Source organism: Aulostomus chinensis, chromosome 15 (assembly GCF_037954235.1).
Source record: "Aulostomus chinensis isolate RoL2024-O1b breed Wild chromosome 15, RoL_Achi_v1.0, whole genome shotgun sequence".
NCBI lineage: Eukaryota > Metazoa > Chordata > Actinopteri > Syngnathiformes > Aulostomidae > Aulostomus > Aulostomus chinensis.
The window spans coordinates 19,401,736-19,418,348 of NC_141334.1; the positions used below are offsets into that span (position 1 = coordinate 19,401,736).

Consider the following 16,613-nt stretch of genomic DNA (forward strand, 5'->3'; position numbering starts at 1 on the left):
TAAGCTATTCATGTTTGCAAATAAGATGGAAACAGTGTAAAGAGGTTTAAACACAGTACCAGGATCCATCACTCTGTGGAAGGCAAGAGCAGGGTCCAGATGTGGATGCAGGTGGCCTCGGTACACTTCTCCTGGAACAACGGGCCGGTGGTGGGGGTCAAAAGGGCTGTGAGAAGATACAGGGTCGCCACCGGACACCGGGGACTTGGCTGGGACACTGTCCCTTTGCGTTGGTGTCATGGCATTCTTTCTTTCATGTGTCGCAGATTTTGCGGAGCTTATACCACCTAAGTGGGTGAGAGGGCCATGAGACTCATACAACTCACTAATTATACCCTAACAGCGTTATATGTAGCAAATTACTTCTAATATGTTGATTCTAGCAACAAAAATCTTTCAATTAAAATTTGTTTAACCCTCTTAATTGTTTCAACTGTAGAGTTGGACAACCAACATACCATCTGAAGCCCGTCCCAGCAGGGGTGAACCTCTGGACACTGGATTGGAGCTGTAGTTGACAGGTGTCCTGCGAGCGTTGCTGTCTTCATACATGCCTGGGCTGAGCTGCGATTTACTAGCTTCCTGGTGTGTCGAGCGCAGGACCGAGGTGGTAGAGTTAACCACCGAAGTGTGGCGTACTGTCTTGCTCTCATCGTATTTGGCTCGTTCCATGGCCTCCAGCTGGGGTATGCTGTGGGGAAGCTTACTTGGACTGGTGATTAAGGACTTTACATTGTGCTTGATAGTAGGCTGGTTTAGCGAGTGCATCTGGTGAATGGAGAAAATGGTTTAATTCAACAGGTCAGTCATCAATAGCACTGGTTACATATTTTTTGTCAAATTTGCCTATTCATTGACCAAAGCTTTAAAGTAAAATGAACCTCCAAGTTATAAAAAGATATACACAAAGACAGAAGTAGGTCTCACCTGAGATATGGAGCTCTCTATGACCCTCCTGTCAGACAGGTCAGGGGTCTTGCACATGTCCTGGCCAGATTGGTCTTGCCGGGGGATTTCATGGATGGAGCGTCCTGTCTCTTTGATGGTATTGACACCCTCATAGGGTTTTCCCTTGCCAATGCCTCCTTCAAATGAGCGGATTGGTGGGCTCTCTCGCTTGATCTGTTTTCCATATTTCATGGCATCTTCATATGTCTCTGCAGCCGTCCTTGGTGTTCCTAAAAAGATTTGTAAAATACTTCCGTTTTTCGTGATGCTTCGATTATTTATCAACTTACAGAGGGTTTTTAAGCTTTTTAATTGGTTACCCTGCATGATGGATCCAGTGATCAGTGGCCTTTCCTTAGAATCTCCGTGGTGGCCCTCTCTTGGCAAGGCTCTGCTAATTAGACCTGCACAACAGGTACCATTGGGTTCATAATGAAGACAAGGTGAACAAAGCAAGACACATGCTGTTTACTGGTCAACACACAAGCAGAACCTTCAAACGGTGCTCCCTCCCTGCCAGGGTGGCCCCTGCCCATGGGTCCTTCAATCATGTCATAGGTGCGTTTCAGCTCATGGCCACTTCTAGGGCTACGGGTGTTTTCCCTGGGGTTCTTGATAGCTTTGAACACATATATTTCTGATTAACTTTGTGTTTTAACATACAACCATTATTAGGGACATAAATGATAAAAGCACCCACCATCATAGGAGAGGATGTGACCACTCTTGCCCTCGTAGATCACATGAGCTTTTGCCAGCTGTTCCCCTCTGGCCTTATCTGGGCTACTCAGGTCCTCAGTGGCCAGCTTGGTGATTGTGCCCTTCAAGAGGTCAGCAGCAATACTAGACTGGGGAAGGGCTGGGGTGCCCTGTTTTAGGAATAGTAGAATGCAACCGAAGTAATGAAGATGCATTACTTAAAATAAATTACCAATGAAAAGCACATTATGTTTGTTCTTTATTCATTCACTGACTTTACTAACTCAGTCCATCATGTCATCTGTTCATTACCTGAGTGATTGATCCCCTGAAAGCCAGACTCTCTCCCACCTTTGCTGGGCTTCTGCCATCTTGTATGGATGGCACTGCAGCTCCTGGAGGGAGTTAAGGAAGGTTAGTTTAATAGTCAAGATTTAAATGATAAGAGAAGGACTGCTGGGTTAACATAATAATAAACATTTAATGGTAGTCGATGGTGTCTAATTTACGCAATTTGGCCACTTTTCAGCTATCCCGCCCCATGACCCGGTTGCTGTGGTTTCCATGACTAAAACATGGATGAATTGAGCAAACGCGGCTGAGTCGAGTTTGGTGAACATGCATGTCTCAAAGAAAAAAAATCATAAAACTCTTACTCACCAAACTCGACTTAGCCCCGCTGGCTCGATACATTCATGTTTTAGTCACAGAAGCCACCGGGGTCGCAGAAAAGTGGCCAATCACAGACAAATGATTGTTTCTGTGCTTTTTTTCCTTCTTCTTTTCCTAAACATGTTTTTTCAACATTTTACACGAGCTCGTGGAGCTTAAACCACGCTCGTTATGGACTTTTGCCGTAAATTTGACGCCATACTAGTCTGATTGTTTGCATCATTAATGCCAGATTAATGCACCCTCTGTTTTGATGCCCTAAAGTACTATGTCTTCTATGGACAACAAGTGGAAACAAGTCTGTAGAGTTAGGACAACCTCTGGGTGGTGGAGTTTTATACCGTTATTAAGACCTTTGCTGTTACACCTCGACATGATGAGCACGTTCAATTTTTGGCATGAATGAACTTTCGTTGTTATTCTGTTTGTTTTCTCCGAGTCACAAAGACCCTCTCTCTTGCTCAAACGTAACATGTATCCACCCTGCCCCCCCCTCCTGTTTTTCATCATCCTCTTGTGAGTGACAGTTGCTCATGTTCTCTTAAACAGTTAATTTGATGGATAATTTGATTTTCTTACTGTGACACTTCCCATAAATACTGTTAAACCTTCCAAACAGATCATATTTATATATTTTTTATTTAATGGTATTTAGAGAGGACTTCACAGCAGTCGCCTCACAGCAAGAAGGTTCCGGGTTTGAGTCCCGGCTCGGGCACAGGATCTTTCTGTGTGGAGTTTGCATGTTCTCTGCATTGAATACTCTAAATTGACCGTAGGTATGAATGTGAGTGTGAATGGTTGTTTGTCTCTATATGTTGGCCCTGTGATGGACTGGCGACCTGTCCAGGGTGAACCCTGCCTCTCGCCCATTGACGCTGGGATAGGCTCCAGCCCCCCCGCGACCCTTAATGTGTAGGAAGAAGCGGAAGACAATGGATGGATGGATGGATGGTATATAGTGAAAAAAAATACAATATCTCATAGAAAATAGGTCTAACAAAAAAAAAAAATCTTATCAAAAATCCTCCATCAGGTTCCCCAGTGGTTCATGTGCAGTGCAACGACTCAGGCCAGGCCAGGAATATCTATTGGTGTGGTTTGTTGCAGTAAGAAGACATTTGTAAGACCACTCGTGAATAACGACTGTGATATAAAAACATATTGTAAAACACACCCATCTGAGCCATTTGAAAACCCCAGAGGCAATGTATTATAGTAATGAAACTGTCTGGTGTCCTACCAGGCTTGTTGGGATCCTGCTGCCTAGGCAGTCCCAGAGAGATGGAGCCCACAGTGCTCTTCGCCCCCTCTGGCCCATAGACGCCATGGGATGGCAGGTATGTGCCAGGAGTTCCCTGAAATAGCAGGAGCAGAGAATACATATCACTATGTTCATGAAAAGAAGACATTGGTGAAAAGTGATGTTGATCATTAGTAAAACACTTGCGAACTGTCAAGTGTCATGTGACAACAACAACAACACAAAACTTATATCCATTAAAAGAAAAAAAAAACATTGGAGTTACACTCGTATAACTTGAAGAAGGTACATACCTTACTGGAATAACATGTAACTTTTAAGTTTTAGACTGCAGTATTTCATTGATGAATACAGTTTTGGGGTTGTCATGGTCTCAACCGTGGAAAACAAAAAAATCATCATTAAACCCTGATATGGTCAAATGAAACTGGTGATGAAAGAATGTCATCACAGCTCTGGCATGAATGTCAGGGAAGCAGAAGTGTAGAAGGACGCTTGCACTACTGGGTCCATCAGTTCAAATTGTCTGACAGGACTCAATGTGTTTATGCTGATGGTTTCTAGTCTGCTGTTTTATCTGTCCACAAGGGGGTGCCGCAAGGCTCAGTTTTAGGTCCACTGTTGTTTACGCTCTATATTAATAACCTTGGCAAACATGTTTCTTACGCAAACTTCCATTTTTATGCTGATGATACTGTCATTTAATGTTGTGCTGCTACCTTGTCTAGGACCTTGGAACTTTTACAACTTGCTTTTAAGGAAATTAAAACCCAGCTACTGCATTTAAAACTTGTCCTAAATCCAGAATAAAAAACAAATTCATGATCTTCACTAAATCCAACATAAAAGTACATGCCCCTTCTATTCACACCTCACAAGGAGTGCAAATTGAACACATCTGGACTTTTAAATACTTAGGTTTTATATTAGACGATCAACTTCATTTTAAACCCCATGTCGAAAATTTGTCAAAAAAACTAAAAGTGTTGCTGGGTTCCTATTTCAGAAATAAGTCCTGTTTCTCTTTTATTTCAAAAAAAGAGACTTGTCGCTGCTACGTTTTTACCAATTCTTGATTATGGTGATGTTTTATATATGTCTGCTTGTTCCACCACATTTCTGGATACTGTCTACCATGGTGCTTTAAGATTTATTACTGGCTATAGAGCATTAACCCCTCACTGCATTCTGTACACAAAGGTAAGCTGGACTTCTCTCTCTGTCCGTAGACTGCATCATTGGTACACCTTCATTTACAAAGCCATCACTGGTAACCTTCCGTTCTATCTGTCTTCATACATCACATTCACACCAAACACGTCTTACAACTTACGCTCACAGGATCATTTACATGCCTCAGTACCCAGAACTCGCACTGAGTTTGGGAAAAGGGCTTGTTCTTTTTCTGCTCCAGTTGCCTGGAATGGACTTAAAAAAACTCTCAAACTGCAAGCTTTCACCACCATATCTGATTTTAAAACACAGACTTTGGACATTTCAAAGACTGAAATGGGACAATGTAATTGTTTTGCCGGATAATGTTGTCATATTTCCATTAACCTGACGTTCTCTCCTCAGTGACCCTTTGTAAAGCCCCGCCTCCCCCTGCCTCCTTGCTTCGACTTTTATCTACTTCTGGCCTTGTTTCACTGTTCGTTTGTTCTCTGTACCACGTCGCTTTGTTTGTTCTTGTCAGATTTTGTGTTATTTTGCTTGTTTTAGATGTTGCCATTTTGGCCAGGTCTCGCTCGGAAAAGAGATCACCTGATCTCAAGTGACTACCTGGTAAAATAAAGGTTAAAAAAAAAAAAACTTTGCCACTGTCACTTGGGTTCTCTAACCTGGGAGATGGAGCCTCCTTGAATGAACGAAGGCTTGTCCGTGGGCTTGGTGGTTGGAATGAGTGGAGGAGGAGAGGGAATGTTGGGAGGTCTGCTGGGTCTGCTGAAAGTCACACGGACTCCATCTGCCATACTCTGAACCAGCTGGTTGGGGGCAGGGTGGAGAACTGTTGAGAATATGACAAAGGGGAAAAAAAACAAAACTTTTATTTGCTTCCTTCCGCCACTAAACTTTTAATTAAACTATTAACAGCTCACACAGTAACCGTGATTTGTCCTGGAATTGTCCCCCCCCGCCCCCCCCCCCAGCAAACACCACACAACCAACTACACCAGCATTAAAGGTTCCATTAAGCTTCATTTCGAGGCAAAGAATGTACAATAAATTACTCAACTTGATTCTGACAGCCTCCAGAAAGTGGTGAAATAAGTATCAGTTAATAGCCTGCCCTGAGCTTGAGGTGACTTTGGTCAATTCCTGCTGTCTGCTTTACTGGGAAAGCTGAGTGGATGAAATGGATCATAATACACACTCACACAAAGTCAGTAACCTCCTTATATCATGTCTCATAGTCCGTGATCCACAAAACCAGAAATTTGAAGGGAAAAAAAAAAACAAGAAAAAGAAAAGCAAGGTAGAGGGAGAGATTCTCCAATAAGCATGGATGTCATCATCCTGGTGGCTCAAACAAGGACAGAGAAGGAGAGCAAGACACTCTAAAATGAATTTACAAATCCGTGATGCAGAGATAGTCTGGTAAACATTAAAATTCAAGACAGACAGAAATTAATGTCAAATGTCTGTAGAGTCACTGCAAATTTTGTGTTCTACTGCGATGACTGCAGATAAATGAAATAATGACACGTTACAACTTCAAATCATTTTGTTCTCCTGCTACTATGTTCTACATACTTTACAAGTATTACTATAGGAAGAATATAAATATCACCAAATTTGCATGTATATACAAGAGCTCCTGTGAACCACCTGATCTAGATGTCAAACAGTGACACATCGTAAAAATATCTGCTTTGGAAGGGGATAATGACTGACGTGCAATAAACGCCCACTAACGGGGGAGTGTGTGACCTTCTGTGCTTACTGCACAGCAATTGTCAGGGGAAGAGGTTCGCATTACACCTATAAAAGAAGCTGCACTAATGGAGTCAACTGATATTAAAAAGAAAAAAAAAAGACAAAAAAAAGACAGAAGGGGACAGTGAAAAAGATGAATTTGGTTGTGCTGTTAAGAAAAAAAAATCTACAAATTTGTGTTTGATTTTCTTGGATACTTTTAACAATTTTGTTTTTAATTGTGATCTAAAAAAAAAAAGACTGGTTAATATAAAACAAGTTAGTTAAGCTAAAAAAGTAATTAAAAACTTAAGTACAGTAAATTAGTATAACCAATATAAACTAATCATGACAGCTTCATTTTCATGTGAGTGATCATGCCAGGTATGGTTAGTGACTGGCTGGACTGTAAACATATGAAATATAAGGGAAAAAGTAAATGTACTTTCAAGTAGTCTTTTTTGATATTTAATGCAACAAGAGACAACTTTTTACAGTAATTCCCTCACCACCTCGGTTGAACAATGTAGAACAATTGTCTAAGGATCAAGAGCAGACAGGTGAACAAAGCAAACAAATCTGAATCAAGCACTCGAAACAGAGACCCCAGTATCCTTCTGCCGAGAAGACCCCTCGTGACAATTTAACTTGCTTACACTCAGCCAAACAAAGCCAGCCAAAGTGTGTAATTTTGCATAGCATGATGTGCAACACAACAGCTACCATCCAGTGGGATTTATAGAACATAAACAACATACACGTTGTTGCCTGTGTTGCCCCATGCAAGCTCCCCCTTTAAAAAGACTTCTGCTCTTAACAGGCCTTATAAAAGGGCCCATTGACATACTTGCTATAGTAATAAAACCCCAGAGCTACTCTCTAGTATGCGATTATACCAGAGAGATCTAGTTCATGCTTGTTTGACCTCCACTGTACTGGTTCACGTTTCTAAATATATTTCTCATGTCAGCTGAACGCTGACCAAACGCATCCTATTCATGCTATAAGCCTAATGTGGACACATCCGAAACTCAACCTCTCTTCTCTAATGCACGTCATCCATAAACTGCTGAACCTGAAGTTCAAAACAGTTCTCCTCTCTGCTCCAACTTAAAACGTCCAGTTATGATAATAAATCAGCTATAAAATAAGGATATAAAGACAGGCCATTATAAAAGCCTGTAAGAGGAAAATGGAGTAGCTGCTACATCACATCAATGTACTGCACTCAATCCGATCATATGAATATTGCCAACACGATGCAAAAAGCTCCTCCATTATAAAAAGAACAGACTCTTTAGGAGTCAGGCGGGGGTAGTTGGGAACAAGAAGGGAAGTGATGGTGATGGGGATGTCTGGGACAGAGCAGACAAGGAGTTGGAGGGGGAAAGGCAGTGAAGGTGTGTGCTTTTACCTGGCGGCACACTGTAGCGGGAGGCATTGGGGGCGGTGGGGTCAGGCTGGGGTGAGGCCTTGCTCAGCTCCCTGGGGGAGAGTCTGTAGGGAGAGCCTGGCCGGCCAGAGTGGGCCTCCTGGTCCAGAGCCAACATCATGTCATAAGGCATGTAGGATAATGGCTTACCTGCAGTACACAGGCATAAGGACAAAAGGAAGACAAGCGCCATTAAACTGACTTCAATGCCAGTGAGCATTGAGCTGAGCTACACTGATGGGCCAAATAGTACAGCCACCTGGACACACACACCCACTGGAACCAGCGTAATAAAGAACAGGGTGTCAAAGCTCAGCACTTTTCTGACAGCTGCTCTACTTTTCACAGTGCTGACTAAAAGGTGCTAAAAGCTATGCAGAAGAAAAAAAAATCAGGCCGGAACATAGCCTGAAGAGTGACTTTACTGGTTGCCTTTCTGAAGCTATGTGACTAAACTATGTCCAACTCCCCAGAAGAGGCAAATGTCCTAATATGACACGATCGAGTCACTCGACTACAAATTAAAAAAAGAGAGAAGAGCACACAACAGTCCCTTTTCTTCATCCAAAGGCATTTCTCGATGTGTGTTAACATAGGCTTAACCTCTGAGTTGCAATCAAACAAACCGACGGTCAGCTAACTTCTGCTCTGGCTGAACCACTATACAACAGTCCAGATCACCCTCAAACCTCTCTTTTTCTGCAACTACAAAAAAAATGAACAGAATCTAAAAAATGCATTAGCTAAAAGTACTCCACTTCCAGCAGTGACGGGGAACAAGCCTGACTGAGCTCGGGATGAGGAGAGGCGAGGACACAATAAGGATAGTTCCCTTTCACTCACCATCTCTGTCTAGTATGGTTGGGCTGCGGGTGTTGAAGGTCGGTCTGCGCTCCAGGTCTCCTTGATCCTGCCTCTGCTTCTCCTCCTGGTGGGCTGATGCATGCACTGCTTTGATCTGGTGCTGCAACATAGTAAAGCCACTGATGGGGACACCACCTGGGCCAAAGGGACCAGATACCTACAGGTGTTAAGGAGGGGAAAAAACCCAGATGAGTTAGATTGCCAACATGAACTGAAGGAGATGTTCTTCTATTTGGGAGAGCACTGCGGCACTGAACAGTCTTCAACTGTCCAAATAAATTCCTTTTGTATGATTTCAGAGGGACACCAACCCATCCTGAAAATGTCTATATATCTTAAAACTTAAGATGTTGAGAGATAAACTATCCAGATTTATAGAGCTGACTTTATTGCATTCCTTATAATCAAGGGAAGAAAAGTAAGAGCATGTTTTCAACCCGCTGCATGCCACCATTTACTTTGTAAGACAGCTGGATCCATGTGATCATAAGATTACATGATAATCCATCTTGCTAGGCTTGATGTTATTTTCTTGCGCCCACAAGAAGAAGAAAAAAAGAAGTGATTTGGCCAATCAGCCTCCTTTAAGGAGATACGGATGTGGCTGAAGTTACGCGACATTCAGACTCTCCAGCTCCTGAGGTGTTTTTTCATAGATGCCGTCATAAGATCAATTGCGTAAGAACTGGAGATTGTTTTGTTTTTGTTTTTTTCTTTGACAGGAAAGCAATTTATGTTTTTCTCAATGTAAAAGATGTGTTCAGTCTTCAGTCAACTGCCTTCAGCTTCTACAAGAGTTTGTTGATCTGACTGGTTGAAGTTTGCCCATGATAGCCAGTGACAGAAAGATGCTTCATCCTGTTATCTATCAAGTACTTCTTGAAAGTACTCTGGCTTGCAAAAGTATTCATACCCCTTGAACCTTTCCACATTTTGTCATGTTGCGACCACTAACATAAATAGATTTTATTGGAATTTTATGTGATACACCAACACAAAGTGGCCCACAATTGTGAAGTACAAAGAAAATTATATATGATTTTCTTTTTCTTTTTTTTTTTACAAATAAAAAACTGAAAAGTGCAGTGTGAAAAAGTATTCAGCCCCCTTGCATCAGTACTTTGTGGGACCACCTTTTGCTGCAATTACAGCTGCAAGTCTGTTGGGGTATGTCTCTACCAGCTTTGCACATCTAGAGACTGAAAATTTTGCCCGTTCTTCTTTGCAAATGAGCTTGAAGTTTAGATGGAGCCCATTTTTGAAAGGTAGTTTTCAGTACTTGAAACAGATTCTTGATTGGATTTAGATCTGGACCGTTCTAACACATGAATCTGGATCATTCTAACACATGACTATGTGTTTTTAAACCATTCCATTGTAGCCCTGGCTTTAGGTTTAGGTTGTGTTTTTATAGCATAACCCTGCTTTAAGTTTCTCCACTACTTCATCCCTGACCTTTGTGGTGTGTTCCTTGGACTTCAGTATTCTCTGAACAAACCACTGAGGCCGTCACAGAACGGCTGTATTTGTACTGAGATTAGATTACACACAGGTGGACTCTATTTAGTTATCAGGTCAATTCGATCATCATCAGGCAACTTCTGAAGGCAATTGGTTGCACAGGGGGCTGAATACTTTTGCAATCATGTATAATTTTCTTTGTACTTCACCATTTTATGCCACTTCGTGCTGGTCTTTCACATAAAATTCCGATAAAATATATTCATGTTTGTGGTCGTAATATGACAAAATGTGGAAAACTTTGAGTGGTATGAATACTTTTGCGAGCCACTGTACCTGCCCTTCTGCAAACAGTTACTACAGGGGACTCCCAGATCATTCTGTGAAACAAACTATCTGGCACGTCAGGTTATACTTTCATGCCAGTCTTAACGGATCACCGTGTAACTGTGACTAACCATGGGGGGAATGGCCGCCGCCCGCTGCTGCAGCTGCTGGATGTTGAGTTGGGTTTGCTTGGGTGAGGACACCAGTACCGAGCCTGCAGGGCTGAGCAGTGATGGTTTATCCATGGACAGTATTCTGCAAAAGAAAAATGTGTCACTCGTGTTCAGTAAATAAATACAATTCTGTACAGAATTAAACATGTATTAATAATTGAAAACTTTATACATGAATGGTTATTGCACTTGAGGAGACTTGCTATGCATATAGTCATCAGTATCAAGAGTCAGGTATACGTGTCAAAATTTAAAAACACGAGGACAAAAGAAAAAAACACATTTAGAGACATACAGAGAAGGAATCATGCGGGGGAACAAATAAACACAACAAATAGGTAAATGAGTAAAGTCAGTAAAAAACGTCAAATGCCGGTTAATACGCAGTACATGTATTTAGATACTGCAGTAGGACTTAATGGACAGCTGAATGCTGCACAAGATGAAGGAGGTGACTCTTCTTTTTGTTCACAGCCTGGGCTTACAGTATCTTTCCCCAAGGTCAGTCATCACGGAAACACGAATACAGTGATAAAAACACACCTTGGCCTTTCCGGCTCTGCTTCCACATCTTCGTCAGCACTGCAGGTGGCGCTGGAGTCATTATCTGAGTGGAGCTCCCTCTGCCTCTCACCATGATCTCCCTTTTCTCCTTTCTCTTTGAGCTCGGGCTCCATTTTGACCTGAACCTCTCCACTCTTCACATCCAAATCGTTAGGTTCAGTCTTTGGATGAACCGAGCCTGGGTAGAGAGCCAATCTGGCTTTGTCTTCCTGAGATCCATTCTCACTTTCTGGGCTCTTCTCCTCCTTCACACAGAGTTCGCCGTACGAAGTTTCCAGGGCCTTTCCGTTGCTCGACTGACCTTTGTCCTGCTCAGAGCACTGAGCATCTCCTGCAGTGCTGTCTAGTCTCTTGGAGTCCCCAGACTTTAAGGTGTCAGCCTGAGATGGGGAATGGGCACTCTCTGTGTCAGAGCTGTTGTCACCACCTAAGGAGAGATGGATGAATGTGTCAAACAAGACATAGAGATACTTAAAACTCTTGAACAAAACTCTGGTTTACAGCCTTCGGAATGAAGTATATGTGTGCAGCCTCACAAAAGGAATGGAGCAGATTATGACTGTGGAGCAAGTTAACAGCGGAAAACATGACAAACTGGCTGCATATAATGATTCAAAAACAAGTTAACTACACTCGCATCAACAGCAGCATATAAACATTAATGTACCATCAACAGCAAATATGTCAGACTAACTGATCCCTGCACATCTCTTTGAAAATACAGGCTAAAGACAGTATTTTGTAATGTAGATTAAAAAAAACCAAAACATTACACCAAAGTGTTAAACTAAGATGCCTCCACTTGTCACTTCACACAGCTATTCCTTAGAAATTATCAACAGTCACAGTTTGTTGTGTCACACGTGTACTGCCATTTCCAACTCTATCTAATCCTCTTTTTAATGACTGACTTTATTTTGTAATCTAATCTCTACATTAAAGCTTGTTCTCCCTAAGATCAAGGCCTTAAAGTTGCAACAAAAGAAGCTCCTGAAGATAAAAAAAACCCCGCTGTTCCTGTATGACTTGACTTCTAGGTGTCTTGAATACAAACAGGCACAATACAGTGAGTCAAACAATCTTGAAAAACATTCATATCTCATATCATTAAGATAAAATAAATGACACTTTTTTTTTTTAAATCTGCCTTCAGGAGTTGCCATGGCGATGGAAGTGCAGATACAAAAATCAATGCAAATTTATTAAATTTATCAAACTACAATCAGAGAAGCAGCAGAGCACCCAGATGACAAAACATGCCAGGGTTTGTGAGTAGACTTTAAACGAGTTGCACTAATGCAACCTCTGGTTTTATGAGGTCAACTGTATCATGTGTATAACGTGACATCGGAGGCTGCAGATCGCCAAGGCCTCCAGAGAGCAGTTTGGGTTTCAACGATACAGAGAGAAAGTCAAATAAACATGACAGAGAACCTTGTGTCCGGCTGCTGTCGCCACCGCTATCTTGTGAACTGGAGCCCGTTTGACTTGGCCAAAAATTTTGAAACGGTGATGACAATACACCACATTATTGATGGAAAACATCAAATCAATTTTACGAACCGTTACTACTCAGGGCTAATCAGACAAATCCCACGAATCTTTTCCAGTGTGGCCTGCCTTCATCGTGTCATAGCAGCAGGATAAGGGCGTCGAAGTGAAAGGAGGTGTGCAGACGAGCAGGCTGGCGCGATCAAACAAGTGGTCCAGCTCATTGTGTTCAAAGAGCAGGCTTTCTTGAATCCTCAAAGCTAAGAACTGTTATGCAACAGGCACCATTGCAGTCAGAATTAGTTCATATCTTCTGTCCTCCTCCCTTTTTTCCCTTCATTTGATCTCTTTTTTTTTTCCTCATTAAAAACTGCAGTAAGTCCAGAGCAAGCAAGCACCAAGCCACCACGAACATAGATCCTTGTATGATCACGTAGGGGGCATTTGTCTTTGGACACAGACACTACGGTCTTTTCATTCTTGACTAAAATTTGCAATATCAAGCATGAAGCTTCACAAGCAAATATCAGGGCCTTCTGTGTCCTTCAAGTTAGCCCTTGGACTTAACACTGCAGATAAACAGCAAAAAAAAAGAAAAAAAAAGTCCAAACACTCTTGATTTTTTTTTTTTTTTTTTTTTTTTACTGAGTGTGTGTGTTTGGTTAAAAATGAGCACATGCTTCCTATCATACAACTCTCTAACCTTCACTGTCATCTGCGTTGTCCTCATCATCGTCATCAGGTGATGCCGCGGCTAGACCTTCACCTTGAGACCTATCAGCACGAGCCCGCCGTGTGTCCTGGGAAACAGAAACATGTTTGAGTTCATACACCACAGTTACGACAGCTCATTGATGGACCTCCGTATCAGGAAGCAGACGACACCAAGTAGCTTACCTGCTTATGCTGCTGGAGCAGGTTGTCCAGATTGTGACGTCTCTTGTAATTGAAATAGAAGTTCTTGCACTGTGCCTCACTTTTGGTGCCTACCATTTTAGCAATGGCTGTCCAGTTTCGCCCATGCTCCACTAACCCTGGTGCAGGACAAGGGGAGACAATTCAACATTTAATAATATAGGCTACTCAATTTGTTGGTCTAATAAAATTAACTTTATCCTCTGCAAGTTAAAACAAAATCCAAGAAGTGGCAGCTAAAAGGAAGAGGAATACAGGCACGCCTGGTTTGACAGACACATTTTGACATCTTCTCTGCATTTCCAATTATTGCTTCTTGCTGAATCTATGCAGACACTATGATTCAATAAGATGATCTTGATGAATTCCTCATGGTTTCCATTAAGAACCAAAAGCCGCTGAACATTTGGTGTTCCTGGAAAATATCTGTGTACTCCTGGGGTCACTGATGCGATGATCTACTGATGGGCTACAGCGTAAGAGACTCAATATAATTATTATTTCTTATGGGTTTACTCGGGTAAATCTGCTGGCTAAATTCTTCCAACCACGCTAGGTCAACGTTCCTCAGGTGCCCGCTCTCTTTAACATGAACCAAACACAACATGGAACACTCTTAAGACATCTACCAGGCTTCCCAGCTGCTTGATTTGCTAAATTTTTCATATTCTGCAAAGGAACATAATTCATTCAACAATGTGCTGACATTCTGGAAAGCTCAATCTAAAATGTCCTCTGCACTATTTGGACCAGTTGTGACAGACCGACTCATTAGGAGGAAGTGTTGACAGCTTAAACAGAAATAGAAAACTTCTAAACTAAGGTACAATTTTACTGAAGGACCTTTTAAATAGCTTAAAAACACTGCAAATTTAAGTAATTTCAAACACTTTCCACACCTTATTGCTGCAAATCCTAAATACCAAGTTGCTATGAAAAGGCAAATAACATCCTTACCCACTCACCACTGCTCTCCTGATTCCTAAGTTAAGTCTCTTCTACTAGGAGATGCCAGACGTGACATTTTTGTGCAGATAAAGTTTTGACCTCAGCTAAAATCATGCCATGTGTTTATTCAACAGCATAGTGAGGTGTAGAAGAGTTTTGGTTCACTTGATCCAGTTATTGCAATCAAATTCACCGATCCAGTTATTGCAACCAAATTCACCGATGACTGATGATGTGAAAAACTTCATCCTCTCTGAAAGATTTACTCAACTTTTCATTCTCAAACATGGAAGCGATATCTTACAAAACGTTATCTTCTTTTTCTTCACTTCTTAAAAACGAGTCCAGCCTTGACACCGATGTTCTAAATGACCTTTAGTAGTTGTAGTATTTCAATTTTATCAATTCACTTATCCAAGATTCCATTTATGATTGCATTTGCCTATTTGTAATTATCTCATCTGAGGAGTCAATGTGATCACTGGCATGTGTCCTTTTGTTAACTGGCTATCTCAAAAACTAGTAAGACGTTTTTAAAATAAATCTGGTGGGGAAAAATGGGTCATATTTCAAGGAGCAAGTGAAGGAATAAGGATTGAACTGTAGATGCTCGATCTGTACAATCTAGGTCATTTGAAGGATCAGCTGGACATGTCATGGACTATGTCATGGATAATCAACTCATAGGCGTGCGTGTAAACGGTTTTGGACGCACGACACGGAGGGAAATAACCACTCAACGCGCAGCAGCGGGATGATCGCCTACAAGTTGATTATTCTGCTTAAACTATGGTCATGAAACAGTTTTAAGAAATACACAAGTTATTTTAACAGCTGTATGAAGTTGGTTGCCAAAATCATGGGTCAAATATTTCATGTGCTTTGTCTTCCAGGAATTAGTTCCAGCTGCACTGAAAAAGACATCCAAAGCAGCCCAGAATGATTATTTATTTTCTTTAATGTTAGCTTAAATGTTGACCCTCATTTTACCTGTTCAGATATGTCCCGAGACTGACGCTACTTTCCCACACCATTTGGATGTTCTTATGCTGTGTTGCAGGAATGTTCGGCTCACACTAATTTGCCTAGCTTTTAATTGAAAGTAAATTCCATTAATTTGCCATAATTAGATATTTTTGCATATATATCTACAGCAGTCTTGGATCAGAAACAACCTCTCTAACAATTAACAAGGTACAGGCTTTAACTTGTAAAATAAATGAATTCATATGTAAATTAAGCAACTTACATTACTATTTACAACAAGTTTACATTTTAACCAGTAAAATGAATGCATTTAATAATAGAAAAAGTGCTTACTAAATTCATACTATAAACCAAATAACAGCTGTTAGTAAGGAAACCTTGACAGTTGCCATAGTAACATCTTGGCTGGCCGAGTAATTTCTAAAAATTGATTCAACTTGAGGCGAACTACGTGTGCGTGTGTACGATTTTAATCAACACACTGACAGCCAATCAGAAAAGAGTATTCAGCCTGACCATGGTATAATTTCCTTGAGTTCATGTGAAATGGCTTAAAGAATATTTTCACTTCTGGAAATGATCTTGATTGAAGACATATCTTTGAGCAATCCTACCATCGCAGCCATGTATTTTATTTAGAGAAGTATTCAGCTTTGATGGGTCATGTTGTTTCTCAGTGATTGGGAAGTATTTTTTGGTGTCAGGAAGAAAAATCACCAATGGGTTTTGATGATACAGCATATTCTGTATCCATGAGCCTTGCTGGCAGAGGAACAAACTGTCTGGGTGCTTTCAGGTTTGATCTTTTCATGTCTGTGAAGCACCTGTTTTTAAAAAGTGTTAATTAAATTAAATAGATCTTTTTTTCAATATTGTGATTATCCAAACTGATTGACAAGGAGCTTAGGACACAAGCAGCTCCATTGTCTAACTACACTTGGCTGCAGTGAAC

General features: G+C 41.3%; 1 protein-coding gene across 5 annotated transcripts in view; it reads right to left on the reverse strand.

Moving 5' to 3' along the window:
* ncor1 (nuclear receptor corepressor 1) overlaps positions 1-16,613 on the reverse strand; it is a 70,459-nt gene that overhangs the window by 13,761 nt on the left and 40,085 nt on the right. For 4 of the 5 annotated variants that reach the window (XM_086179508.1, XM_086179507.1, XM_086179506.1 and 1 more), the window contains exons 18-32: positions 13,709-13,845; positions 13,515-13,611; positions 11,300-11,747; positions 10,715-10,838; positions 8,775-8,952; positions 7,914-8,081; positions 5,425-5,591; positions 3,563-3,677; positions 1,960-2,042; positions 1,649-1,817; positions 1,442-1,567; positions 1,269-1,352; positions 928-1,178; positions 459-768; positions 60-287 (exon numbers count right to left, since the gene is read on the reverse strand). In XM_086179508.1, the coding sequence (XP_086035634.1) occupies positions 60-287; positions 459-768; positions 928-1,178; positions 1,269-1,352; positions 1,442-1,567; positions 1,649-1,817; positions 1,960-2,042; positions 3,563-3,677; positions 5,425-5,591; positions 7,914-8,081; positions 8,775-8,952; positions 10,715-10,838; positions 11,300-11,747; positions 13,515-13,611; positions 13,709-13,845 (2,685 nt within the window). The remainder of the gene's footprint in view (positions 1-59; positions 288-458; positions 769-927; positions 1,179-1,268; positions 1,353-1,441; positions 1,568-1,648; positions 1,818-1,959; positions 2,043-3,562; positions 3,678-5,424; positions 5,592-7,913; positions 8,082-8,774; positions 8,953-10,714; positions 10,839-11,299; positions 11,748-13,514; positions 13,612-13,708; positions 13,846-16,613) is intronic. The other variant, XM_086179509.1, reaches the window with a different exon arrangement.